Raw genomic sequence first — 27,878 nt, 5'->3', positions numbered from 1 at the left:
CCAGCAGCAAATGGCCAGTAGAGGAACTGCAGTTTTTGGCACGTTAAACTTTGCTTTTTTTTTTTTAGCCACTTACTCATGACTTGAGCTTAAATCACTTTTCACTGGATGAACAAAAGACAAAATATGTCAAAATTAAGTCAACTTGGAGCACCATAGGAGGATTTAGTATAAAAACATTCTTTATGTTTACTTTTCAACATCCACCACCCACATTACTTAGTGCTTTGTTCCTTCTCTTTCATTATACTTCTTAGATAAAAAAGTTTTATGATTTAAGCTAAAGGTGGAACTGCTTGGGCAGCACAGGAACAGGCAGGTGCTGTACTGCTCAAGCCTTCCAATACCCAAAAAAGGTGCGACTAAGCTGGGAGCATGATGCGTATTTCCATGATATTTAGCCAGCAAACTGTATTGTATTGCTTCATAAACAACCCCATGTGGGATTTTTGAGCTAAAATGCCACATACCTGTGCTACAACTGCACCCTCTCCATCTGATACACATAGAGAGATCTCAAAGCACTCTTACAACTATGCTGTTTTCTTCAAAAAGTTTAATTTGCATAATTATTTACAACAGATGGTTGATAGCAGTACTTAGAAGAGGCAAAGTATACTGAACCACATTGATAAGCAGGGAAATAATAAAATGATATAAACTGTTGAAACTGTTTCGAAACCTTGCATTTATAAAAGAAAGTTTACAAGTCATTTATAGATAAACAAAAGTCTAGAAATGAAATATTCAGCTTAAATTAATCCTACAAACACAAACTGATCTGTAGAATGCTGTAATACTGACCAGCAATGAAACACTAAATAATACATTCATTTTCACTATCCTGCATGCTATCTGAAGAGCTTATAAAATAATGTTGACAAAGAAACATTAAACAACAAAAATATGGTCAAGAGTGGAAAATAGTTCCATTTAAATTAGGCATATATTATATATATTTATATATGTATATTTCTGTACAAATACTGAATATTTGGCATTATATTTATCCTCATTATTGATATATCTAACAATTTCAAAATAGTTTTAAGCTAACCACAAACCTTTTTATGCTATGAAATTTTTCTCATGTCACTTTCCAAAAACCCATGAGAGGCCTTTTTAAAAAAAAATGTTTTCTACCCACAGCCACAATACAAGACATTTCTCCACCAAAGGCAAACAAAAGTGTCTGTTCTCTCTCCTCATAAAACATGAGACACTAAAAAAAGAAACAAACAAACAACATAAATGTAAAGAAACTCAACAAAACAAAACCCTATTAGGACAATGTACAAATTTGAAAGTGTCTATATTTAGAGCTGATCAGATGATTTATTATGACTCATACCCATAATACAGATGGGCACTGAGGTTACACTGAAATGAGCAATAAAAACAACCTGAATGACATAAGAGGAAATACGTAACCTTTAAGGCTGCCTTAGACATTCATTATTAGACTGTTTAAGAGAGTTTGATGAAAAGCACGGTACCACTCTCAAGTTTGTAGAACAGCTCAGTCACTATAGAGGAAAACAGGACAACATCCTCCTAGTTTTCTCACTGATTGCGTTGATTCTTTTTTTGTATTCGGAGATTGACTACAAGAAGTTGCACTCTTACTCACAACTGACCGCAAGGTGATTGCCTGGCGGGAGGCAGCCAGTCTCCAAACAGCTGCAATTTGACTCAGACTGATTGTCAGATGGATTGGGGAGGGTTTGCAAACAATTGATGTGAAATTTATAAATACCGAGATAAAAGGTCAGTCTACACCACTGAGTTAACTCGACTCCCCTGGTTGCATTCTGATTCTGCTCTTATATAAATGCAAGGTTGTTGAGCACCTATATCACTTTGGATTTAAATCAATGTTCTGAGTGATCTCTGAATGAATCAGTTTTAGCTATTTCGTTGCAGTTGCAGATAGGTAGCATGAAGGTAGCAGATAGCTTATCTTAGCATAAAGACTGTGGGGAACAGACAATCCGTGTCTCTCTAAAGGTCATAAAATCTTAATGCAAGCACCCCTAAAGACATCTTGTCATATTCCAAACCAACATAGCAAATATTTGTAGTTTGATGTTTTAGTCTATTTTTTCACATGCACAGATTCTTTCCTCTGTTTCGAGTCTATGTGGTCAAGCTAAGCAACTGCTCGCATCTTCAAAGGAGACACGAATGAAAGTGGTAAGGTCAACTTTTCTACATTAAAGTGTATTTCCTCAGTGTCAGGCCGGTTGCTGCTGAACCGAAACCCCTACGACTTCCCACAGATGTGTCAAAAAATCTAAAGAAGATAATGAAAAGTTATCCCTAATATTTAAATAAGGCTTATTGCTTGAAGAGCAGACACACTCTCACACGTGGGAGCATGACGTGAAACGTGCTCAACAGTGACTCGACGGTTGTTTGGCTTGCGACAACAGGGCGACGCTCTGATGTCATCGAAAGTCACGTGGTTTTACGAGAAGAGAGAGCAAGCAATAGAAAGACATCTTTGCAGTGCAACTGTATCGGAAACAAGGAGAAAAGAAAAATTGAACGATATTTTAAATGGAGTCCAAAGAGACTTTAAAGATCCCCAAGATATGAAGAAGGGCAACTCAGGGCACTATCTTGAGGATATACAATGACACTGCTGTTGTAGTGTGTATGCGTGTGTGCATTTTGATGCTTTTGGTGTTTGCTGATTGTCAGAATAAAACAACAACCAAAAAAAAAAGTAAATAAAAAAGCAAATTCAGGAAAAATAAAAGTACAAGGAGAAGCGTTGGTTGATTCAGCACCTATACAGACTTCTCTGAGGTTTAACTTCAGGACAGCTGTTATATGATGTCAGGCTAAAATATGGAGGCTGTAAAGCATAACAGCTATCTTGAATAGCGACTAAACAGGGAAACGTGACCCCGACAAAGTAACTCTGACTCGTCATGTTCACGTGAATCTTTTTTTAGAGCGTTGCTGAAAGTTAGTCGACTTTCTGTTTACACTATATTATTTTGAAATCAGCATGAAAGAAATCCTAAACTGAGTCATGAGGAGTGAGCTGTAAAGGATCTGGATGGCGATGACAGCGTGGTGTTTTAGCTCCTGCGGTGCACAGCTCAATGAACGTGGTGCTTTCGGCTCTCTGCGAAGGAAAGATGATCTGCACCAGGGCCTGCAAGCTCTGCCGCCCCACAGAAATACTGCTGCATAGTACACAGGCGTGACAAAGTGTTCCTGTGGAGATCACAACTACTCCTACTAAAACCATGTTTGCTAAAACACTAAACCATGAGGTAAATAGCTGTAGGTGAGCCTGCCTGTCATTGTATGAAAACACTATTGCCCTTTTTTTTTTGGCTGGTCAAGTTTTGTCAGTCTCCCGATTCTGTAGACGTAAATGCCAAGAATGGCAGAAACATCCCAAGATTACAATATCACAGCTAGGAGGAATTAAAAGAAAGACCTTATTAAATAAGTAATCTTTTATGATTAGCAGAAATGGATGTGACATACACTCTGACGTGTAGCATTTACACTGTCATATCCACTGGTTCTCTGCAATTTGTGTGTGTTTTTCATCTCATGTCATAAAAACGAGTCACTATGAATCTTTGTCAAAGAAAATGTGGAAAACAAAATAGCAAATCCTCCTTTGATACCCTCTAGACTTTATTGTGCTGAAGTTTATTACAATAGGACCTCTAAATCAGTCAAATATAAATGTAAATCCATTTGAAATTCTGCAGCCCGACCCAGCCCGGTATCCAGCCCTTGTAAAGGTATTTCAGACAAACTTGCACTCTTAGTGGTGCAGTCCTTTGCAGGTTGCAGTCTTTTTTTCCATACTTCAACCCAAAAACATTCACTCAGTCCTATGTGAATCAAACTTTAAGGCACCTGAGGATTTGTCATATACATAGTTGCCAGACTTCTAAGCCCCTCATAGCATGATGGGAAAAACTGGGAGACGTGAAAGACAAATATTATGTGTTTCATTGGAAATGGTATGCAAATGAAGGGTAAATGGTACCATGTTTACACAATAGCCCTGCATTATTCCACAATAGCACACACTTTAGCTAAATTTCTGACCATGTGTGCCGTTATTGTCACAATATATTATATTAGCATCCCTGCGACTCTTGAGGACATCTTTGTTTCTGACGTTAGCCTTCCTGACATGCAGTTGGTGCAAAAACATCCCTCCCATTCATGCCGTGTGGCCGTTACTCTGAATCCTGTTTATTTTTTTAAGCCATTCTTTTAAGGTGGCGAGTTCAGAAAGCGTCAAAGTCATTTTGTAGATTTTACTCAAGCTTACTGGTTGAAAAGCCCGCAAGCAACAGTAACTCAAAGCTACAAAAGGACAACAAATAAAAATAAAAAAGCTTCTTTTCAATAGGTAGTTCTTTAAATATCATCAAGTACTACATAAGATGGTATCACAGTATTCAGTCTGTGGGAAGTAGACTTGATTTGCATGACTTTCAGTCAGGTGGAAGAGCAGCTGGATTGTTAAAATAGCCCATCAACGGTTGTCATAATTCAGAGAAACGGTCGCCAATCATTCCAAGGGCGCAACTTAGGGAGGAACCAGTGAAATAAATGAGGACTTTCATATTTCTAAACCAACAGACCAAACCTACAGACCAAAACTGAGTGAAGATGCTAGGGAAATGATATTAAAGGATGGAAATGGAGACAGCCCCCCAAGACGAAATAAATGAAGAGTGATGAACAAAATCACCACAGTTCTTAGATTTGGGGGTAATAATTGAGAATATACGTGTTCATTGAAGCGCTTAACCGTGTATTATATGCATACGGCAATGAACGCTAAGATGGTAAATTGTATGAATGATTATAAAGTAGTAAATTGTAATATTATGTGAAAAATGGACAAAATGTTCAAATGCAACCCAAGCAAGGAGGCTAAAGAAAAGGTTTCTGTGTGATAATACGGGCTGGATGAAAACTGCAGCCTGTATAGCATCAATAAATTAAAGACAGACCACACCTTTCCACCAACCAACTGCTCTGAAAACCCCAAAAAACCCAAAACAAAAACACTACAGAACGGTATGAATTAAAAAAGAAAAGCCCCAAATAAATGGATATGAATGAAAAAACGATTTCCTCTTTGAAAAGGGGAAAATAAATCTGACCAGTCAGGACGTACTGGATCCTCCCTCTTGCAATACACTAAAAGCTGTGTGTTATTATTGGCTGTAAATTGTATTGATTCCTCGGAAATTAAAGCCAAGTCCTTGTCGTCTTTTGGATGAAATTACTGTACCTTCTTCTTTGTTCTACAGTGGGACACACAGCCTGCAGGGACATATATGCATTTAGATCAACTAAATCACTGAACTCAAATGTGGATAACAAGGAGCTGGTACCTTTATTACTCAGTTTAAATGCGAAACAGTTACTTTCTATATAAATCTGCCTACTTTAAACATCCTGCTTTCATTAAATCCTATTTTACTTAATTTATAATATTCATTCATGTGTGAAGTGGCTCTACTACGATTTCAGTTTTCACAGATAAGTGTGCGCTTTTCTTTCAGCAATACTTCACACTTCTGGAATAACTGTGAACTACATTTGTGATATCGTAAATTTGATAAAAGCGTAGGAGGATGTAATTCTCTCTGTGTCTCCTGTTATTTTATCACACCCTGTTTCGTCTTTAAATCAGTCACATTAAGTAGAAAAAAAAAAAATTGAGATGAGCAAATATACAATAAAAAAGTAAAAGGTTTGAGAGTGACTTCAGCCCTGTCCAATTTAGTTGGAATTTCATCTTATTTTTATATTTATTTATTTATTTTTTGCATCATCGGAGGCTGTACATTCACGACTGTTTTGGTTAAGGCCATCTGGTAAGGTAGGGTCTTCTAGCACTGATGTACACCCACAATCCCTCACAACAAGCATGTTTCACTGCCTCCCAGAAGTACTGATGGTACACAGACTGCTCTCCCCTACTGAGTGCCATTCCTGTGGCCATAACAACATTCGTATTCATTAGTTGGGGTTCAGATTGGCAAATGAGGATGAATGGGCTTGCATCGCAGGTGTCAGGGAGTATAAAATATGGACGCGTATTATTATGTACTTTCAGCTATAGCAGTATGCCCTTGGCTCAAGGCGGGCATACGGTATTCGATTTTAGCTTGAGGTTGGTGGAATGTCAAAGCCTGTAATCTCTCCCATGCGATAAACAGATATCCCTGACCTCTTTGCAGTTTCGAAAGGAACTTAAGCCATCGTACCATCTCCACATTTACATCACTGAGGGCAAGAGCATTGCAAAGATGATCGTTTCTAAAGTCACAATCTACCACAAGTCATCGGAGAGACGGTGGGCACCATATTAATAAATCTCTGTTTAAAAAGTCCTTGAGTGTGTGTGTGTGTGCGTGCACATAGGACTGGGTAAAGGACAACAGTTTTAGAGTAAAAAGCAGCACCATTTACTATAGTAACTGAATATTGTTAAAGTGTCATTTGCACCTGTCTTTCCTAGACTATGTGAGCAGATCAAAATAAGAACAGAAGGGCTTTCATTATGCGCCACTTGGTAAAAAGGTCAGATGCAGTGAGTTATGAGAAATGGTTTGTTAGCTAAAGAACACCTTTTAGTCATTAGGACAGATACATTGTCAAATCAACCAACAACAGGTTTAACTAGAAATACTAAATGTTTACTGTAGATTGTGACGTTGGTCATATGATAGATACTGCAAGTAGAAGTAAAAGTGTTAGAATTACAATATTTCCTTACGCGATGGCAGTAATGCCATTAAGAAGAAAAAAAAGAAACAATATGACAAAAAGGTGCAATTTCTATGACCTATAGAGTAATACTGTATGAAATTCTGTAGTAAATTTTCCATATCTGTCCTTGCAATTCAACTGCAACAATATCGCATGAGCTTCATAAACTACATTTCCCTTGGAAATACAAACATGTATATTATAAGGTGCAAAATGCATTTTTTTTTTTTTTTTGATACAGTCACCTCTTTCGGGCCATGTAAAACTCTGTTTTGTTAATAATTCATATTTTTTCTGCAATGGAAATGCATCCAGCAGCAAATAACCTACATGTCGTAGAATTGTCTAGTCTTGATGAACATGAATGGATGTGGAAATGATGGAGTTTTAGTCATATTTTTAGATCTCAGTCAGCAACACTGGGCAGCAGCTGCAGCATGCCTGATTAAACATGGAAAAGTATTGTTGGATCGATATGAAGGGTCCCAAACACCCTATCAAAACTTTTGTTACTCTCCATCTATTCCGACTTCAAATTTAATGGGAAGCGTTGAAGAAATGACTTCCCCTGCATTTCTTTCAGCAGTTACAGATTTTCAGAGGCTCGTCAATCGCGCTAAGTGACATCATTATGGGAAACCACCCCCGCACAGGTTGCTTTGCTTTAGCCCAAGACCACTGTTGCTGGTGAGAAAAAAGTTGCACTTTTGTGTTTTCTTTTAAATGTGGCAAGTGCTGTATAACATCACCCTCAACACAGTGCAAGAATGGGAACGATGGAAAAGTCTAGTACCCCTTTTCCACCCGCCCAGTCCAGGTGCCTAATCTTCAGCTGGTTCCGTCCATTTCCAAAGAAGCAGAGGTGCCGTAAAATTGCCTGTCCCAAAGCTGGAACCATCGGTGGCTATGGGAGGGGGCTACTGCATTAAATCCACCAATAATTGGCATATGCAATCCACAAAGGCTTTTCTGTTGCTGTGACTTCTATGATGTAGTGGCCGTTTTTTCAGACCTGTCAAAATGTGGGCTGGTTCTCAAAAGGCACCGAGGCAGAACTGGCACTGGCACTGTATAAGTGGAAAAGAGGTATAAGAAAATGCTGGTGTGGAAAATAAAAAAAAACAGTGATGTGGTGTAGTAAGGATGAATGTTTGTTTTAGGCTTTATAAACTAATCGTCATGGTGCAGAACTCGTGGGGGCGAAAAAAAAAATCCCCTGTGGTCTTAAAACTACACTAAGCAAATTTCTGTTTTAGCCGCTCCAAGTGGCAGAAATGTAACTGATTTTAATTTTTTTTTTTGCTGTTGTTGTTCTTATTTTAAATATCCACATCCGTGCATAAACACCATACTGTCATCACCAATTCAGCTGGCCCAAGATCATCATTAGCCAAACAAATGACCAAAAAAACAAGAGGGAAATGATCTGTTGTCCAGTTTTTACTGTTCTGGAGACACTTTTGGTTTCTACAGGTGAAATATTTGCTTAGTGTAGATTCAGTAGAGACAACCCAGGGTATTACAACAGATGGAAACATGAATGAGCAGCGACAATAGTTGACAGCACAAGGGGGCTGAATGTGGCGCCACGTGCTGGTGTCGAGTGGAGGTGCACGAGGGGAGCTGAGGATGAATCCGTGGACCTCAAAGCCGCGTCTGGGCTTCAGGGATGTAGATCTCGATGCTGTCTGCCCTCTCTGTGGCCGAGTTCTGTCTGAAAGAAGCTGCTCTTTTGGCAGCCATGAGGCGTCTGCGGGCTTCCTGTCGCTGGCGGTCCTGAAGGTCCAGAGAGCGTTCCCGCATCACACCGCCACGCCCCCTGGCTGACCTTTTTGGCAGAGGGGGTGGCCACTTCCGCTCCTTAAGACACAGAATGACATAACAACTGGAAGTTGGTTCACAGTAGGCTTCTTAATATGTACTAAACAAGATAACAGCCCAGTAACTGATATTTATTATGGTATTTTCTGCTGGGACGTGGAAGTAAACTGTGCAAAGAAAACAGAAAAAAAATCAGATTATAAATAAAAAAACAACCCAAAACATGAAAATGTATAATTTTTATTTAGTTTGCTTGTTGTACGTGATTGCATTATGGAAAAACACAAAGGGGTTTCTTATTGAGCTCAGAGCAAGAACTTGTAATTGAGAGTTATGAGGAAAAGTTAATATTAACTAGCAGATAAAAGACTGCCACAGTGGACAAATGTAGAATGAAATTGGGCAGAGATGATAAATGTTGATTAATATGGGGCCAATTAATTAAATGCTTAAAGCACCTTTATTCACTATGAAGACTTGATTTCGGGCTAAATTTGGCTTTAATATATAGACTCTTGATATCTGAGCAAATTTAAATTGGAAAGAGTCCGGTATCACAGCGTGTTGTCTAACTCGAGAAGAGAAGTCGTTTACACCAACAGCATTGGCTACAAAATGAAAATTCATCAGCAGAATTACTCATTAATTACTCACTGCTGCTGGATGCTTAAAAATGCAAAAATCTGCCTCTTGCGGTCCATAAGCTGCACAAATACACAAAATCTGGAAACTCATACTGATTGTGTCATCGAAAATCTTCACCTTTGAACATTTAATCGCACTGATACACAGTCTGATTGCAGGGTGAACTTTTTGCGGCTGTTTGGGAAGCCGGTGTTGGTTTAAATGGAGCCTGCCTCGAAGGTGAAAAGGCAGAGCATCTGTGTCACCGCTAGGGTTCGGCGTCATAGAGATTGCAACGTGTCTATTAACTGCTGGAGGTAAACAACTCCTCGCAAGCATGAAGATAATTATCCAAGTGCCCTGAAGGATGCTGTCGATCTCTAAAAACACATTACCATTTAAATGTGCTTCCAAATGCGGCTCTTTCGTCTATGAGCGCCACTCGTGTAAGTGCGCTTTCACTTATGGTGTGGTGAAAGTGCTTTAACTGGATGGTTTAATGACTAAAATGCCTTTTATGTCACCACGATCATTATTCACGCCTTGGATTTTGTTTTGCATATTTGCTCCTGTGCTTTGTGCACCTGTCGGAGGAAAACTTTTGCTTTATGCTTGTCCGACGGTGTTAGAGCTTTCAAAATAAAAGTGGCTTTGATCTATCGTGTTCCTGAAAAAGCCAGTAACTATCCGGTGCAGATGTTGTGATAAAAAGTCAAAGTAATTTGTGTGTTTAAATGCTGTGTGAAAACTGCCTGTGATTTAGTCTGACATTAAGGAAACTCACACCAAGTGTTTTTCCCCATTAACATTAGGAGCTGATAAATTTTTCACAAGCAACTTGGATGAAATTACTAAAAGCTTAAGAGCCATTCAATTTTACTTTAAACACCCTGAACCAGATACTCAGTGATAATATGAAAATGTAAGTCACTTTTAGAGGATGCCACTAGCTTTCTAATCTAACTTGTGCCGCCTCCTTTGTTATGCTTTGTAACCTCCTGCTGGTCCAGGGTCTAAAAATGGAACAGAAATGCTGTTGGTGTAGTTTCCTCTAAAGCTGAGTGAGTTCATCTGGAGCCCATTATGACTTGTTATTATAAGTGTGTGGAAGCATAGGAAAAGAGCAAATGGTTTAACCTTCTTCTCTGGGCTCTCCACCAGCTGCCACTGGTTGCTCTTGATCTGCTGCAGCTCATCAAACTTGGCAGTGACGTCATCGATGGAAAGTTGCAAAAGGTCCCAGAATCCAGCCAGGTCCTGAGATGTGGGTCTGGGCATGGCACTGGGGTCCTAAAGAGACGGAGGGGCTTATAAAGATGTGCATCAAATCCAGTGTTCAAAAGTCCACCTTCTTTCTGGGACTTGCCGTTACTCAAAGCTACACTTGAACCTCACCACTTTGACCACTGTGTGGCAGTATAGCACCAACATTGGCTCATGACCTCAGCTGGCAGTTTTTGAGAATTGTTTTTTCTCCATTATTTGCTTAAGCGATTACTGTGATAAACAAGTCGCATATGTGCAGAATGCTGAAGACACGGAAGCAAAGAGATACACTGTTACAAAATTGTTGTGTTTTTCTTTTTGTAACAGCATCGATTTTGCCTGCCTGAGTGTTTTTCCAGAGAGATTTCGTTTCTGTGTTCGGACAGTACCGTAATGTAATTATTATCTAAGAAGATTACATTTCATGTTAAAGAGAAACCTGGTACACACTGCTGCTGTATTTCTACATATATGCACATCTGGATGTTGCTTGCACATCACAGCTCACAAAATTAAGCAGATAGAGCCTCATTACTTCAGACACCACACAGAGAATGAGTGTGCGCTGACATCAAGAAAAGGTCTGTCAAGCCAAACTTCAAAAGCAAATTCAGAGCTTTTTATAGATACAAAATGCAGTTCTTCCTCCATCCAGCAGGTGAAACAGATCCATTCTCCCATTCAGACACGTCTGAAAGCTCAGGGCAATCTAAAGCTTGTCACTACCAATGTTAGACTTAATTCATCATCCTATTATCTGAGGGGAGAGAGGGAGAGAGAGTGGCCCAAAATCATCTAAAGAAGAGCAACACAGTGAGTTAAGAGACAAAAAAAACCCCAGCAGAAGGCAGTGAGAGAGGTGATTTCAGCCACCTCCACAAGGTTTTGCATTTCATTTACATTTTTGTTTTAATTATCTACGTTTTATAAAGAGGTGATTAAGTTTCAGGCTGCCTCTTTGTGTATCTGCAGAAACATCCCCATTTACGATTCTGCAATCTTTTGATATATGCTGACTCTGTAAAGTCTGCATTAGAAAAGGTATGAGTTTCCAGCAGACGTGACATGATGGCTAAACAGTGAGACAGCGTGGCAGTCCATTACTAAAACTCTGAGTTCCCATTCAGACTGCTGTCTCTGTGCATTAATGGATAGCCTCAACACAGGTGCTGCTTCCTATTGGAATTCCCCTTTCGTTTACTGCGGGGTCAATAGCTGCAGAGAGACTGCTTCGCTATCGATCTCTGTGGTCTATTTCTGGAAAGCACACAAGTGCAGCGTCAGGCCAAGCGCCTTCTCAAAGCGCTGAGAAAAAGGAGCCAATCAACAAGTTTACCCCTGACCTTTTGCGTGTTTTTGTACAGCATGTTGAAACAGGGATTTTGTCTGAAAGACATGCAGTACTCACCAGATTCTGCTGGCATAGCCAGTAAAACTGCTGAAACTTTTGAGACATTAATAACTGAGCACTCCCAACTGCACTTCGGATTTTTCCTAGGACTGGACACGTACACAAGCACAGAGAGAGGGAGAAAGAGAGAGTGCTTTATTACAGACAGCTTGGCAAAAGCCAACATGGTGAGCAATATCTTTCGGTCATTCACAAGAATCCAATCTGCTCACAAAATGCCTGTCACGATTCAGTATTCTCATTTTCAATGACAGCTATTACTGAGAATGTTCGGCTTGGCTATACTGCTATAAAGTCTGCAAAAAGAACATTCAAAGAGTAAATGTCATGAAAGCATTGAAATCCCGCAACAAAAGCACTGGATTTGACAAAAGTGTCCTTTCCATCAGTACACTCACTCTCCTCTGACAGGTCATGCTCCTCTGCCTCTGCCTCCATCTCTTTGCACCATGCCTCCAACCGCTTGGTCTCGTTGTGAAGGAGCTGCATAAACCAGCTGCCGTCCCTGCGGAGGGGGGTTACTCGGCCTGTGTCGGTGCTCTCCAGGCTGGGTTCAACCAGCCAGGGTTCAGGCTGCGGGCTGGGTGGCCCACTGGAAGGCCGGTAGTCCTCCCTGTAACTGAAAAGGCCCTGTGTGCGCACCGTACGGATCGCTCCATACTGTGTTGGCGTGCTGGGCTCAGAGTGGCGGCCGAAGGCACCACCGAACTGCAAACCTTTATCCTCCATGGAGGGAAATCCCTCCAACTCCATGTCTGCTTGCACTGCAGTGGTCACACTGTTGGAGCGCTTGAACCTCCCATGCCTACCAGGAACACAATGAAATGTAAAGACTCTAACTGAGATTTTTAAAAATGCACTGTGACACTTTCCTTCATCTCTGCTACATACCGTTTTTTATCCTCCACCTGGATCCCTATAGAATGGAACTGAGGAAGGCCTTTAGTGTCAGTCTCAGAGTCTGTCACAGTTTCCACCTGATAAATGCAACAAGAGAACACTGAAATTTACAGACACGCCAAAGTACAGATGCACATTTTTAGCACCTAAAAGAAGTTTGACATTGAGATGTTTGTTACATACTGCCAAGTATAAAAAAACCCAACTTACGTGTAAGAGTAGCTTTACATTATCAATTTACATTATCATTGATTGATCAGCTGATTCAGATCTGCAGTTTTCTATTTACCACACTGAGCTTGATGGCATTGACTCAGTGTAAGCCTGACTTAAGAGTCATTTTACACAATCTAAATGTCAGGTGTGCTGTGGGATTTGGTATATCTCTGGCCTACAAAACACCTGCCACGCCATGACTTTCTTGCCATATTTGACCCACACAACATTTGCCAGAACTGTAACTGAGTCATAAATGCCATAAAAGTGCCATAAGTAGAACTTAGAGCTCAAATGTGCCTAATTTCTGATACAAAAAGCACCATAGGGATATATGACCTGTTTGTAATTACAGTACATGATCTATGTGATAAAATTGGTTACCCCTAGAAATTTGCACAGGTCCCAGAAAAAGTTGAATTTTATCCAGGAGTTTGGCACTTCTTGAGCAACAAACTATGCAATAGAAAATCATCTAGTTTACATTAGAGTCCTGGTAGACACATTTTCATAGAAAATATGTGGAAATGCCCACAGGTCCAAAATAAATACAGTCTGCAAAGGAATTCTTGCAATGGAGTGGAATGTGGACACTTGCCTTCAGGGCTAGCTAAGCCAGACAGTACATAAAACAGAGACCTTCTTTATCTCACAGCAGACCTCCTTGTTTAAGCAGTAACATGATGTGAGCTACCTCAGCCGGTAGTGAAGGTGTGTTCAAGAGGTGAAAAACATAAATCACCAATTTATCCTTGCTGCTGGGTTCTTTTAATAAGCCCTCGGTAGTCTTGACATATGTAAAGGTCAACAAGACTCCATAGCCATGCACATTTGGGTATTAGTCACAATGAAAGAAAAATGACACATTGAACTAGTGCGGACACTTGTAGTTTGTCAGTTCAGCATTTTAATGTCTCTGTGCCCAGAGATGTATTAAAAAAGATCAGTTATTTATACATTTTGACAAAAATCATAGAAGCCAAAATGCCATCGTAATTTTCATTCTCTGAATCATGACCCAAGTTTATACGATTAAGAGCAAAGAGTGGAGATTATACTGAATGTCTGATTCACATTGGCGATCTGTTTATCAAAATGAGAAGTAGCCTTTCAGCCAGGACAGAACAAAAGAAGACAAATGGGACCTTCCTGGCACTTGGTGTAATCAGGGGAGTGGAGGGAGGTGGGGTTTAGCAATAGAGGCGAAAGAGGAAGTGAGTGGCCCGCGGTTATGTTGTTACCTGTATCCCAATAGAGGAACGTGGGGTTTTGAGGTACTCCTCAGCCTTGGACACCAGCACTGCTTTGTCGCATGTCTGGACCGAGGTGTGGCTGCCTAACGATGCATGCCTCTTGCTTGCTGCTGACTCCATGGCCATGGTAACCGCCTTGGTGCTGTCCAGGCTGTCCATGGAGCTGTAGATGGGACGGCCGAGACTGTCTGTGGTCCACAGACCACCCCGTGGATGCCTGCCCTCATGGTAGGCATCTTGGGTGGACTCTGTACTGCTCTGGGCTGTTACAGAGATAAGAGGCTTGGTGGTGGTGCGCGGGGGCACAGGAGGTGGAGTCTTCTTGTAACTGGGAGGATATGATACCACTGGATAGCACAAGCAAGATGAGAGGACGAGGACAAGGCAAGACAAGGGTAGAGGATAAAAACAAAAAATAACATGAGAATGATAAATGTGGCCAAAGCTGACGAGTGTGTGATAGAGAAGCTTCATAGCTTGATGAGAGATTAGGCATTAGGGCACTTAAAGGGAGGGAAATGTCATTAAGGTAGAAAGCATCAGCAGCTTTGTAATATGTCTGTGTTTATTGGAAAGTACAATGAAGGATTATGGGAAGATTTTTGGTCTTTCAAGTGCAAATGAGAATTTGATGGTAATCCATCCAGATGGACCTCACTGCAGAATTGGAAACATACCAATTTCACTTGCTTTGCAAAGGCATATTAAAACACCTAAGATTTAGTTGTTCAGCATAGAAATTTTGATGCCATTCAATTTGTAGGAAAATAGTCTTGGCAGAAAAAGCATAGTTCAATTTAGTTAAATATATATAATATCCTCTTTCAAGTATGATCTCCATGGTAAATGTAGATACTATCGATTTGTTTGCATATATACATTTTACATTTTATTCATTGGTTGCTCTGGTTTTTGTTTTAGTAATACAATTCAAGTAGAAGTACTATGAAACTCCCTACAGTTACCTACTTTAGCCTGACTGGATCTATTAGTGAAATCTTTCTTTAATTATATATTGTTTTATACATACCAGAGAGTAATCATGTTCCTTAATTTTATAATGGCATCTATCTGTAAAACCCTAGTTAATTAAAGCCTAAATCCAAAGGTTGCTCCATAAATTAAGCTTGAGTTTAATGGGCCCTCGAAACTGGTATTTTTTTTACCACCAAACAAAGCCCTAAATCAACCACTGACTAGATTAAGACTGAGAAAATCACAGCTTGAATAATTATAAGCTATATTGAGAAAAAGCCATTGTGCCCCATTTGAAGCATCACTCATTCACCTCTGCAGCGCTTTTGATGCACTTTGAACATCTCCCACTCAGGCACACATAGAAAAATATGCTAGTCTTCAGTAGCATACTGCAGGAATTTCATAGCAAGCTTCAGATGTTGACTCTACACTGACATAGAAAGGTGCAGACTGTTTCTAACATAGCAAAATTACACAATCAACTTTTGATTGCAGGTAATTACATGCAATATGTAATAAAAAGCCACACTGAAACCTGTTCAACCAAACCTAGTCACAGATTTGACTTCCTTCCAACTGGAGTTCTGTAAGACACAGCAGGTGAGTACCAAAATATAAAGAGCACAGTGACTCAGACAGCATGCAACTCAAAGCTTTCTATTTTTGCATCCTGGATTTGTTTGACTTACTGAAAGAAGCTGAAAATGTCACAGATTGCTTGGTACCAGAAACAAGCTGAATAAAATGTTCTCAAATTATTGGGCTATTCAGGTATAAATCAGCTTTTTCAAATCTTTTACCGTTTTACTTTTATGCCTCTTAAAGTTTTCACTTGCAAAATTGTGATTTTTCACAAAATACATGCATTGTTATGGTTGCTATGCACTTGGCTTCCAGTGTGCCACTGAAGGTTTTGCAGTCTTCTCTTCATGTCCGAACAACTTCTTGCTACTTGCTCAATTTTCACTCAACTTCCACAAATTATACATCAAAACGTAGGTATTTTTGCTGGCTTTCCGAAAATGTCACTATCATTGTTGTGGGATTTATAGAATTTTGGCAAATCTCCTCAGACCAACACAAAGTCGCAAAACTCTCCATAGAAAGTCAATGGAAAGTTTGTTCAAAATCACCGCTTGATTTCTGTAATGAGAGGCATATTCGAATCGTCATATCTCCTTAATGAAGCAAAGTTAAGACATAAGGCTTGTCCCAGTATATCTTCAGACACTCCTGACGCTCACAATTCAAGAATTATTTTCTCACTTATTACCGTTCTGAAATGAGTTAGACTTGTTTGACGGTAGGAAATTCGTCCTTCGCTCAGATTTCTTCAGATTTCAAACTCTGGAAATGAACCACTTATTTCTCTCGTCATATCTTTTTAATGGATTTCCACAGAGACCTGAAAATTTCCATGATTGTTCACCAAAGCCTGCTGTCTCTTACAGTGAAAGAATGATATTGATACTCCAAATAGATTTAGAGTTAGAAAGCGTTGTTTGAGGGCAAGTCAAGGCAGTTTTTGCTTTGCTCTACTCAGTTATGGTGCATTAGAAGTCAAATATCTTTAATAATTCATATTTTAATGATAAATTGTCAACACTTTAAGATTCCCCCATCTCTTCTGAACAAAACGATGTAAGAATGACTGTTCTAGCCCCTACGGTTAGGAAATTATGGTCATTTGTTTGAGGGGAGTCGTCATTATGAGAAATAGACTGCAAAAATCCTGTGTCTCTCTGTGCTGCGTGCACCTGTTTTGGCGGGAAAAAGTACACAGGCTCTCTGATTGGTGGATTCAAATTCAGCAGCTCCCAGGCCGCTTGACTGAGCTAGAAACTTACTTCTCTCTCCCTCTGTGTGTGTGTGTGTGTGTGTGTGTGTGTGTGTGTGTGTGTGTGTGTGTGTGACAGAGAGCGAGAGAGAGAGAGAGAAAGTCTTTTAATGGGATGATCTCATTGTAAGATTCAAATTCAATATATTTAGAGTGGTTGACTGAATTGGATCTTGTGTGTGTGTCTCTGTTATATTTTTTTTTGCCGATTTTTTTCATTTAACAAGCATATTTGAGGGACCCTCAGCATGTTCAGCATTTTTTCAGCTGTCCATTTTGCTTTTCCAATTTTTCTGTATAAGATATTACTATTGTGCTAAATCATACTATTTCTGCTATTTTATAAGATTTGTGCTAAATATAGTATTTCTGCCAAATATAGTATTTCTGAATAATTATAGTTTTTCTACCAAATCACAGTATAGTATTTTTGCTTTTTATAGGATTTTTATAGGATATTTATATTGCTTAATATAGTATTTCTGCTTTTTATAGTATTTGTGCTAAAACATAGTATTTCTACTAAATGTAGTATTTATGCTTAATCATACTATTTCTGCTTTTTATAAGATTTGTGCTTAATATAGTATATCTGCTAAATTTTAGTAATTCTGCTTTTTATAGTATTTGTGCTAAAATATAGTATTTCTACTAAATGTAGTATTTATGCTTAATCATACTATTTCTGCTTTTTATAGTATTTGTGCTAAAATATAGTATTTCTACTAAATGTAGTATTTATGCTTAATCATACTATTTCCATATATTACTGCCAGGTCCCCAGGCAGCCAATCCTCTGTGAGGCCTGAGACATTCAAATTTACATATCAGGGCCTCCACGGCTTCCCAGCCAGCCAATCATATATGTGGGCTGAGGCATTCAAATTTGCATATTGGGGCCTTCGTGGCTTCTAAACCAACCTGTCATCCATGTCATATATCTCAAAAAATTCATATTTTAATGATAAATTGTCAACACTTGACGATTCCCCCATCTCTTATGAACAAAACTGTGTAAAAATGACCGTTCTTGCCCCTACGGTTAGGAAATTATGGTCATTTGTTTGAGGGGAATCCTCACTAAGAGAAATAGACTACAAAAATCCTGTCTCTGTGCTGCGTGTGTGCACCTGTTTTGGCGGGAAAAGTACACAGCCTCTCTGATTGGTGGATTCAAATTTATCAGCTCCCAGGCTGCTTGACTGACCTAGAAACTTGCTTCTCTCCCTGTGTGTGTGTGTGAGAGAGACAGAGGCAGAGAGAGACAGAGAGAGAGAGAGAGAAAGACCCTCTTTAGGGCAGCATCTCATTGTTTGACTGGCATAGACCCTGTGTGTGTGTCTCTCTCTTTACATTTCTGTATTTATTTATTTGTATTTCTTTTTTTCCCCACAGTTGAACAATAATTAGTTTTGAGACAGCTTAAGCATGTTCTGTTTTTTTCTCAGCTTGTCACTTTAGTTTTCCAGTATTTTCACTTAAGTTATAACTATTCTGCTCAATCATAGTATTTGTTCTAAATCATTGTTATTATGCTATATTGTAGTATTTCTGCTAAATCATACTATTTATACTATATTATATTTTTCTTTCTAAATATAGCATTTCTGCTATATAATTGTATTTCTGCTATCTTATAATATTTGTGCTAAACCAGAGTATTTGTGCTGAATCATAGTATTTCTGCCAAATGATAGTATTTCTGCCAAATTATAGTATTTGTGCTAAAACATAGTATTAATTTAAAATTACAATATTCATAGTTCATCACAGTGTCTCTGGTAAAACACAGTATTTCTGCTATGTTGTACTATCTTTCTAAATCATAGTGTTTCTGTAATGTTTAAGTATTTTTGGCTAAATATATTCTTTCTGTTATCTTATACTATTTCTCCTAAATTCTTGTATTTTTTGAGAAGTTGTCATGTTTCTGGTAAGTTACAATATTTCTGCTAAGTTCTGCTATGCTATTGTATTTCTGCCAAGTATTATGTTTCCTCTAAGATATTGCAGTTCTGCTAAGTTATTACATTTTAGCAAAGTTCCTTTGCTTCTGCAAAGTTTTTACAATTTCTGCAACTTTTCAGCTTTTTCAGCTAGTTTTTGCATACAGCTTCAGCTTTAAAGCATCCACACTGCATTTTCGCAGGAAATGCAAATTTTTCTAGTTCTTAGTTAAGGTTCTCTGGGTGGGGTTTGGTTAGAGTTTTAGTGTTCTGGTTTTCTGTCTGTGTAATCCTTAGTTGCTGTCTCCCCTGTCTGCCCTGGTCCCACGTCTCTGTTCCCTCTGTTGTAGTGACTGCATGTGAGTCTGTGTCTTTTGTTCAGTCTCTGTTATGTTTCCTGTTTTACTTTGAAAGTCCATGTCTCATGTTAATGTGTCTGGTTTTGCTTCCTTTGTCTCGTTAGGCCTGATTTGCCCCAGCTGTGTTTCCCTCCTGTTACTCATTCCCTGATTGCTCCCTCTGTGTATTTAAGCCCTGTGTTTCTCTGTGTCTGTGTCGTGATCTACCGTTTATTTTGCTGTGTGTTTTGTCAGTTCGCCGGTGTTAGTTTATTTTGATTTTTTCCAGTTATGTTATGTTTGAGTTCAACATTAAAGCTGTTTCGGTTTAAGTTTGTCTCTGGAGTCTGCACCTTGGGTCCTATTCCTGTCTGCACACAGCCGTCACTTAACAGGGACACTGTTTGAAACATCAGCTCTTCCACATTTTTTCATATGAGCAGTGTTTAAGTCAACTGGGCCAACTATTTAGCAAAAATGGGCCACTCATACAGTGGTTCAAATCTGCTGAACGGCTACCCTGCGGTACCCCTGAGCAAGGTACTGTCCCTACACACTGCTCCCCGGGCGCCCAATGGCTGCCCACTGCTTCACTGAGTGAATGGGTTAAATGCAGAGAGGAATTTCCTCAAGGGGATCAATAAAGTATACTTTCTTTCTTCTATACTGCAAAGTAGACATTTCCAATGAAACAAACTGACTTAAGACTGAATCTTGAGATCAGTTTGATTGTATAATGTAAAAATGGAACATTGCATTTAAATGTAATCAAAAGGATGAATAAATAAGTAATGCATAAACAAATAATGTAACAATCACCTCATCATCACCTCTTCATTATCAGCTCCTGGTGGAGGGCTCCACCATGAAAAGATTCATAACAGCAAAACCCCAGTAAACATGGAAATTTAAAGAGGCTAACAAAGGTAAAGTGGGTAAAGCTAAAGCTAGCCACAGCTAAGAGCCAGTAAACAAGCTAGCAGCCTTGATAGCAGTGAAAGGAACAAGGAAAATTATGGAGACGAGGGGAAAAAGGGAAAATGCTGGATGTTGTGCTGGAATTATAAACTGCAAAAATCATGTAAGTGTCTGACATTTATTTTGTCATTTAAATCCACTGCATCTGCTTTTGGTTAGTAAGCTAAAACCTGTCAAGTAAAGGCGGATGTGCAGCAACGATCCTATAACCTACTCTCGTTTGGTGAAAGTTGTTATTTTCTACATTTTTAGTGAAGTATGGTTTAGTCACTCCTTTTGGAGTTCAAATTAAATTGATTAACTACATTGCTAGTTGAGGTCAGCTACCATAACTACCTTCTTTTATTTGTTACAGCTGTTGTGTACAGACTAGGAATCAGCGGCTAACTCACAACACAATTAGCTCTCTGGTTTGTTCTTCACATCGTGTTTCCTTCTGTTTCTTCAGCTGTATTGCAACTTCATTTCAGTTTAACTGTATTCATTTTGGAATGATTTACATTAAAAAGAAAGCATACAGTCTTGTAAGAGAGAGTCTGCCTGTCTGTAACAGAAAATATTTGCATCAATAACCTAGCACAAAAGCAAGCAATACTACTGTATATGTTGAATAATGTTCATTTTCCCAACCCTATTACAGACCTACTAAAGACAAAAAATGCTAATGCATTGAGGAAGTTGTTAGAATAAATCTGCATTTTTGTTTGTGTTACAGTCTCTAAATGCAAAAGTACATTTAAAGTTATCAAAGCTGTTAATTTTGCCCAATGGTGGTCTTCACCGAGTCTCCAACATTCTTGTAAGAGTAGGAATGACCACTGTGTTGTTTTTGAATAACCAAATAACTGAGCAATCATATAGTTTGCTGCAGATGTAATGACTGTACACCCACAACAGTGTAATGAAAAAGAAATTAGCCTGTAAGTTGAGTCAGCACTACACAGCTGTGCTGCAGTTCATTCATGTACATCATGATTGTCTGAATGAACTGACATTTGGAAACCGATTTGTTGCCCTCACATTTACAGTTATGCACTGGACAAAATTATTGAATAATTTGCTTAGGTTAACGTTGTTTAGTGAAGACATTTAATTTGCTGACTCTACTTGCACTGTCACCACTTAATAGGCTTCTGAGAGTATTGTCCTACTTCAGTGTGGGGAGGGGGAATCACAACATATTGCTGTAACACCTACTGGACACCAGATGTCCCCAATGTAGACTGTACTGTACTTTCCATGTTTTCCATCTGTTAGTCTGGAAATTTTATGAATGAAATTTTACGTGTGTCTCTGACATGTACTGTATGTATGTTTTATGAATTTCCTTATTTTAGTAATATCATTATAAGAGTTGTTTTTCAGTTGGAATATCTGTGAGAGGCATTCACCTGTGAAGCATAATGCTATAGTCCTGTAAAACCCACTGACAAGTGCTTATTTTTTTCACCAGCAGTCATGTAAAAAAAAGGTTTTCACAGGAATCTAGCAGTTCTGTGAAAAATGAAGTACATCCCATGATTCAATAACTTTTACAGTCATCTTCAACATCAATTACTTGAAATAATAATTTTCTCTATGATTTCATCAGTCTCTCACAATGTTGTGGAGGACTTTCGGGCCACTTTTCTTAACAACGTTGCTTCAATTCATTGAGGTTTGTGTGGATTTGATTATACTCAGCTCTCTTTATGCTCAGCATTTCTATCAGGTTGAGGTCTGAATTTTGACCTGGTCATTGCAACAGAGGAGTTTATGGTCAACTTAGTGACTGCAAGGTGCCAAGGCAAAACAAGCCTAAATTATAACTACTCCACCACCATAATTGACAGTTGGTATGAGGTTTGTGTGCTCATATGCTGTTTTTGCCAAATATGGCATATTATGACCAAACATCTGTCCGAAGGACATTGCCCCAGAAGTCCTGTGGATTGTCCAGATCCACGCTGCCATGTTCTTTTTAGAGAGACAGGGTTTTCATCTCCAACTCAAGATGTAGCATTGTGTTTTTCTGAGCTCTACCCAGTCTGACCTTTGGGTGAATTTACTGGGATGATCATTCCCAGATTGTGGCTTTGCCTTAACACACAGCACAATGCTTTACACCAGCAAACTGCCAAAATTTACAACTGGTCACACCTGCTGATGAGCAATAATCAAATGCATTCAAATAGCAGCACCTGACTGCTACTTACCCTCTTAATTACTATGGACAGAGTAAGGGTGGATGTAGTTTTTCATAAGACTTCGTAGACCCTGTAAAATCTCTCATTTCACAGGACTGTATGTACTGAACTGAACTGACAATTTGAATTCAGAATAAGAATACATTTACAAGTGAAGTCACTCTATTAACAGTCAAACAGTCCTGCCCACCTGGCCCCCTTAGAATGAGCTGATAACAAGCAATTAATTTAGTATATTTAATGAAGCCCTGAAAATCTTTACCTGAATACTATAAAATGCTACCTTAAAGTACTACATTAAGGTTGCATTTTATGGTATGCCTACATTAATTTACAGTTTGCAGTTAGTGTCTACATGAACTGCAATCAAGTCAATTTGACATCCATCTAAAGGCAAAATATTTTTGTTCATGGCAATATTTTCTTTAATCAGATTTGACCATTATTATTATGCAGTTTTTCATTTCAACACTAGAAACACACCAATTCCATGTCTGTGACATGGAGTAACAGTAAAAAACATTGGCATTCTGGATGTTTTATCTGTTTTCTTATAATTTCACTGTGAAAACTACAAAAAGTGCATTTTGGGTATACTCCCAAGGACCCTATCACCCTGCAGGATATGCGACTTCTTAAACAAAATATAGCAAATTCTACTTTTTATACATATACTTTGACACCAGGCTCATCCTTCATACTCATCCCCTTGCAGTGAATACATCTGTGTTTTATGTTGTTGTTAACAGTTTCGTCACATCAATCAAGGAATTACAGATCCTGAAGAGGTTAAGCAAAGTCCTTCCAATCACAAGCACACAAAAGCATAAACCTACAGATCCTTTTTGTTTTGCAGTTAGTTTATATAGCATAAATGCCATTTAACTTAATACTGGGTCTAGATACTTCTTCCTGCTCTTAATCTGTAAGAACAGGAACCCTCCTTGTGCAGACACTGCCACAACAAAAGACATTTATAATAGCGTGGTGATTTGACAAGTTAGGTAACTGCAGTAGAGTTTCTGGATCTAATCTCTGGTTAAAGTGGGGAGTCATTGTGTACTATGACAAAATGTGACAGCGCTGAATATAAAACACCTCTACAGAAGTCTTATCTTTTCTTACACAAGCATACTATTCAACAGAGTTAGAACAATCTCAACTCCTTCAGTAACATATACCAAAGTTCTTTGTTTAATTCACTTGTTCACTGTAACACAGCAGTTTGGGTTGGAACCATGGAGGAAACTGTAAAATTATGCTGTGACTTTTCCAGAACAGTTATGAATTTGGTGTGACTCATCAACAGGCTGGAAGGAACAACCTCGAGCTCTAAGGAAGAGGAGGGTGGAAATCTGAGGCTGGCACTGACAGAGAAGCCTCAATAATCAGTGTGGCTCTGCATTCACAAGTCTTGTCACATTTTTTTTTATGTACTACAGGAAGTCAGAGTTTTAGTTTTTCTCAACTTAATCTTATCCTCTGTCCCACGCAGTAATACTGAGAACCAGTAGGAGTCCTTGAACACAATAAATCCCCTACCTAGAGGCAGTGACAGTGGGTTTCTCTTCTAAATACTCAGCTTTTGTTAAAAATTTGGCTAATATAGTCCAGGGAAGTATCATGTCTTTTGTTTAGTCAGTTGTGCCTGGCTGTGTTTGAATTTGATTGTTTGGCTCAGCACTGCTGCACTGGGCACTTCAGCAAATAAACCCACACGCTGTAGGTGCAGCCAAGACTAAATAGACCTGAGTGCCATGGCATAAAATTGTGTTGCTCCTCTGCTTAAATGTACAACATTCGTAGTATTACAAATAAACAGTGAAGACCCAGGTAGCTTTTCCATTCAGAACAGGAATTTTGACACATCAACAGCAAAGATTTGTCTCTGCATTTAACCACAAACAAACCAATGTAGCCTACATATCATCACCACAATCTCTATAGTTAGTTTCTATTGCCTTTTCTAAATTCTTCATCTGCACTGGAGAATTAACAGTGTGCATGACGTAGCTCCTCAGATTGCTTGAGGTGCAGTGTTACAAAAACTGTTCCCCTAATTAATTGATTGGTCAATCGGGAAATTAATTTATAACAGCTTTGATGTGCAATTAATTAAATAAGTTGCAAATGAATCAGAAAGGACCGACATATTTGAATTCTAGATTCAAAGTAGTGATCATAAGCATAACCTGTACAATACTACATACCTGATTATTGATAATTAACAATTTAAATAAGTAACAAATTCAGGCCTGAACAAAATATTACATTTAGTTATACTTTTAATACAAAATTAGGAATGCGTTTGTTAGGTTATTTAATGCAATATAATGGAAATATTTGTTTTCGATCATAGTCCATGCCAACAGTTTTTTGAATGTTAAAAATCATGGATAGGGACTGATTATTTATTCATTTACTTCAAGGCTGACTGAGGTTATTTTTCATTGTTAGCACTCATGAAATGTAGGTCTGAAAAGTGAATCAATCCCTAACCTCTGAAACCTCTGCTACTATCATGACATTTACAGGGTTGCAGACCAGAGTGCAATACTACAAAGTGAGATTAATGGGTTGGAGATAATCAGATTTCCCTGTGTCCTGAAAGTATCTCTATTTTTACCTGGCTAAATCAGTGTGTGGTAAATTCAAGCTGAACACACAACCTGGTCGAAGCAGGTTATGTTCAGGGTTTTGATTTAAAATCATCTTAGGCTACCACGTTCTAATCATTTAAAATATATATATTATATTTGGAGCCCTTTTTTGTGCCATATTGATTCTGCGCTGGGAAATATGTTTGTCCAAGCTGTACCTTACTAACATCACAAATGAAGCGCAGCCAGTTTAAAGTTTCATGGCTCTAATGTGTCACTTTAACATTAAAAATAAACTGGCCACCCCCAAAATTTGCTGCCTCCCTCCCAGTGCCCCCCGCGGCAAGACTGTCCTGTGTTGGTAATGATTTTAATAAATGTGAGCACAAGAGAGGAAGACACCTTACAAAGAGTTTCAACATGAACTTGTGCTTTATTCCTATGTATACAATTTTTATCATTATGTCCCTAACGATTTCCCATTGTCACCCCTACTGCTGTGTCCGGTGCTACCCCAATATTTTTAGTGGCCCCCATATAGCCACCACTGTGAAAAATTCTGGAGGCGCCCTTGCCGTGATTAAGAGGGTATGGCAGCTCTAACCATGTCTGGTCTTATAAAACAGGCAAGTTTAGCAGATGCAGGCTCAGCAGCACTTTCAGATTAGCATCTGTGAGAGTGAAGCAGCTGTTTTGCCAACACTCCACTTTTTTTTTTTCATTCATATTTTAAACCTCCTGTGGATGTTGACAGTTGACCGTGTCTCACACTGCTCAACCCTTTTGATGATGTACTGCTGTGTTTCTCAGCCTGTTTCAGATACCTGGTCCTCACCTGATTTTCCTTTTTTTTTTTTTTTTTCGCAAAAATGACATCACTCCTTTGCTTTGCCCATGGATTTATGGCTGCGACTGAAATGCATGTCTGCAAAAATAAGTGTTAGTATGGAGGGAAAGAAGAGTATGGAGATGGACTGGTACCTGGAGGTGGCTGAGCACGATCCACGCTGCAGGAAGTAGGGAGACGAAACTGAATCCCTGTAAGGAACAAGCAACACTGGTTAGGCAGAAAAGATGCAGGGTAGGAACACAGTAATGCTCAACAGTAAATCATCTTGCCATATATATATGTATATATATATATATACCTACCATAACAGACTAAGAATTATTGAAAATTGTTTACAGGATATATTGTCTTAGTTTATGCAATCCTTAATTCAATCATTTACAGGTGATAAGAGAGAGAAACACAGGTATGCTCAGTTTACATCAGTGCTTTTGTTTTTCCCAATAGATCTAAATGCATTTGTTTTGCAATCATTTCTTATGAGTAATTTACATTAACAGTCCTGCTGTAATGAACTTAACGCTTCACATTATAAAGAAAACACATTTAAATGCTCATATTTGCTCAACTCTAAGACACTGACTGTGTTTCTGTCTCAAAATGCAGACGTTCTAATGACACTGGCACAACTTAAACACAGTTTAATGGGCAATGCTCATAGGCAGTATTCCTTTGAGGAGTCAAAACCTTGTCTGATAACAAGGCTTTTATTGTCAGAGAAGAGTGAGAGTATATTAGGATAGACTTTGTTCTGTTCCATCTGCCAATATTTTATAAAAACATCTTTGTACATTTTAAAATGAAAAAAGAATGGCAAATGATGATCTGACGAGGCTAAACAAAAAGCCATTAAGCTATATTTATTTTAGTAAAATTAGGCTGAAAAACTTTCAAAGAGTCAATAAATATCTAGGCTATTAGGAATTTTGCCCATCAGTGTTGCCTGAATATCCTAACCATTTCTCAGGATCTCGTGATCTGTCAGTACTACTTATCAGGTCTGCGTTAACTTTTAAGTCAGTAGGCAAGTTATTAATGCATAAAAACATTCACTGTAACATGCATTATCTAAATCTCTACCTTTTCATATTACACATAATTAGAAGACACACAGAGCATAAATCATCACCATAAATATGAATAAGCAAGCCATATTAAAAAATCCAGGATGCAGTCAAATATTTTTGGATTATTTCAGTTAATGGTTTTCATATTATTTCATATTGAAGTAGTTCTTTCTGTAAGGTCAGCAAATTGAAATTAGACTGCTGAATTAGCCAATCCAGACTATTTACTTACACTACCAAAATGATGTTTAGACAGTAAGGAAGTAAGATGAGATGTGCTGAGACAGCCAGACAAAGAACATGTTTAGACTAAAAAGTAAAGCAGTCTCCTATTCTCATTCTTAATGTGAAGACTGGCTTTGACTGATGTAGTAAAAAACATTGCATGTTGTATTTCAGCATATGGATCTTTTTGAAGTTTCACTTTTGGCATTTTTAAAATTTCACACGAAATGGTTACGATCACCCTATGACCAAATGCGTTTCTGTTTGTATTTGATCTCATGAGTTTTAGTCACACTTTACATGAAGTGCAAGTACATGGGCACACATAAAAAACACTTATCACTACTTTACAATTACAATTAAATTAAAACATTTGAAATTAGCATATTTTGCATATGTGGTGCAGATTCCCAATTGATTATATCGGCACAATTAGGGAAAATAAAAGAGAAACCTTTTGTACTTACATGGACTTTATGTAAAGTGCAACCCAATACTATTCCATAACAATAATTTTGGTGCAAAAAATATAACAGACCTCCACTCTCGTGCTTTTCAGCCAGACCTCTCAAACCTTTTGCTTCTTTGTGTTCAACACTTAAATT

At 38.5% G+C, this 27,878-nt stretch overlaps 1 protein-coding gene across 1 annotated transcript; it reads right to left on the bottom strand.

Moving 5' to 3' along the window:
- Positions 1 to 548: 548 nt before the first annotated feature.
- On the bottom strand, positions 549 to 27,878 carry LOC309689799 (disks large-associated protein 2; the record flags this gene model as incomplete). Its single annotated transcript, XM_082506461.1, has 8 exons — positions 549 to 8,637; positions 10,360 to 10,512; positions 11,897 to 11,988; positions 12,298 to 12,704; positions 12,791 to 12,876; positions 14,257 to 14,615; positions 26,113 to 26,169; positions 27,812 to 27,878. Coding segments are annotated over 8 exons (1,437 nt in total), but the record flags the coding sequence as incomplete, so codon positions are not given.

Source organism: Aulonocara stuartgranti (genome assembly GCF_965226115.1).
Source record: "Aulonocara stuartgranti genome assembly, chromosome: 15".
NCBI classification, from domain to species: Eukaryota; Metazoa; Chordata; class Actinopteri; order Cichliformes; family Cichlidae; genus Aulonocara; species Aulonocara stuartgranti.
Note: the sequence above shows the minus strand (reverse complement) of the source record. Positions and strands in the feature narration are given on the sequence as shown.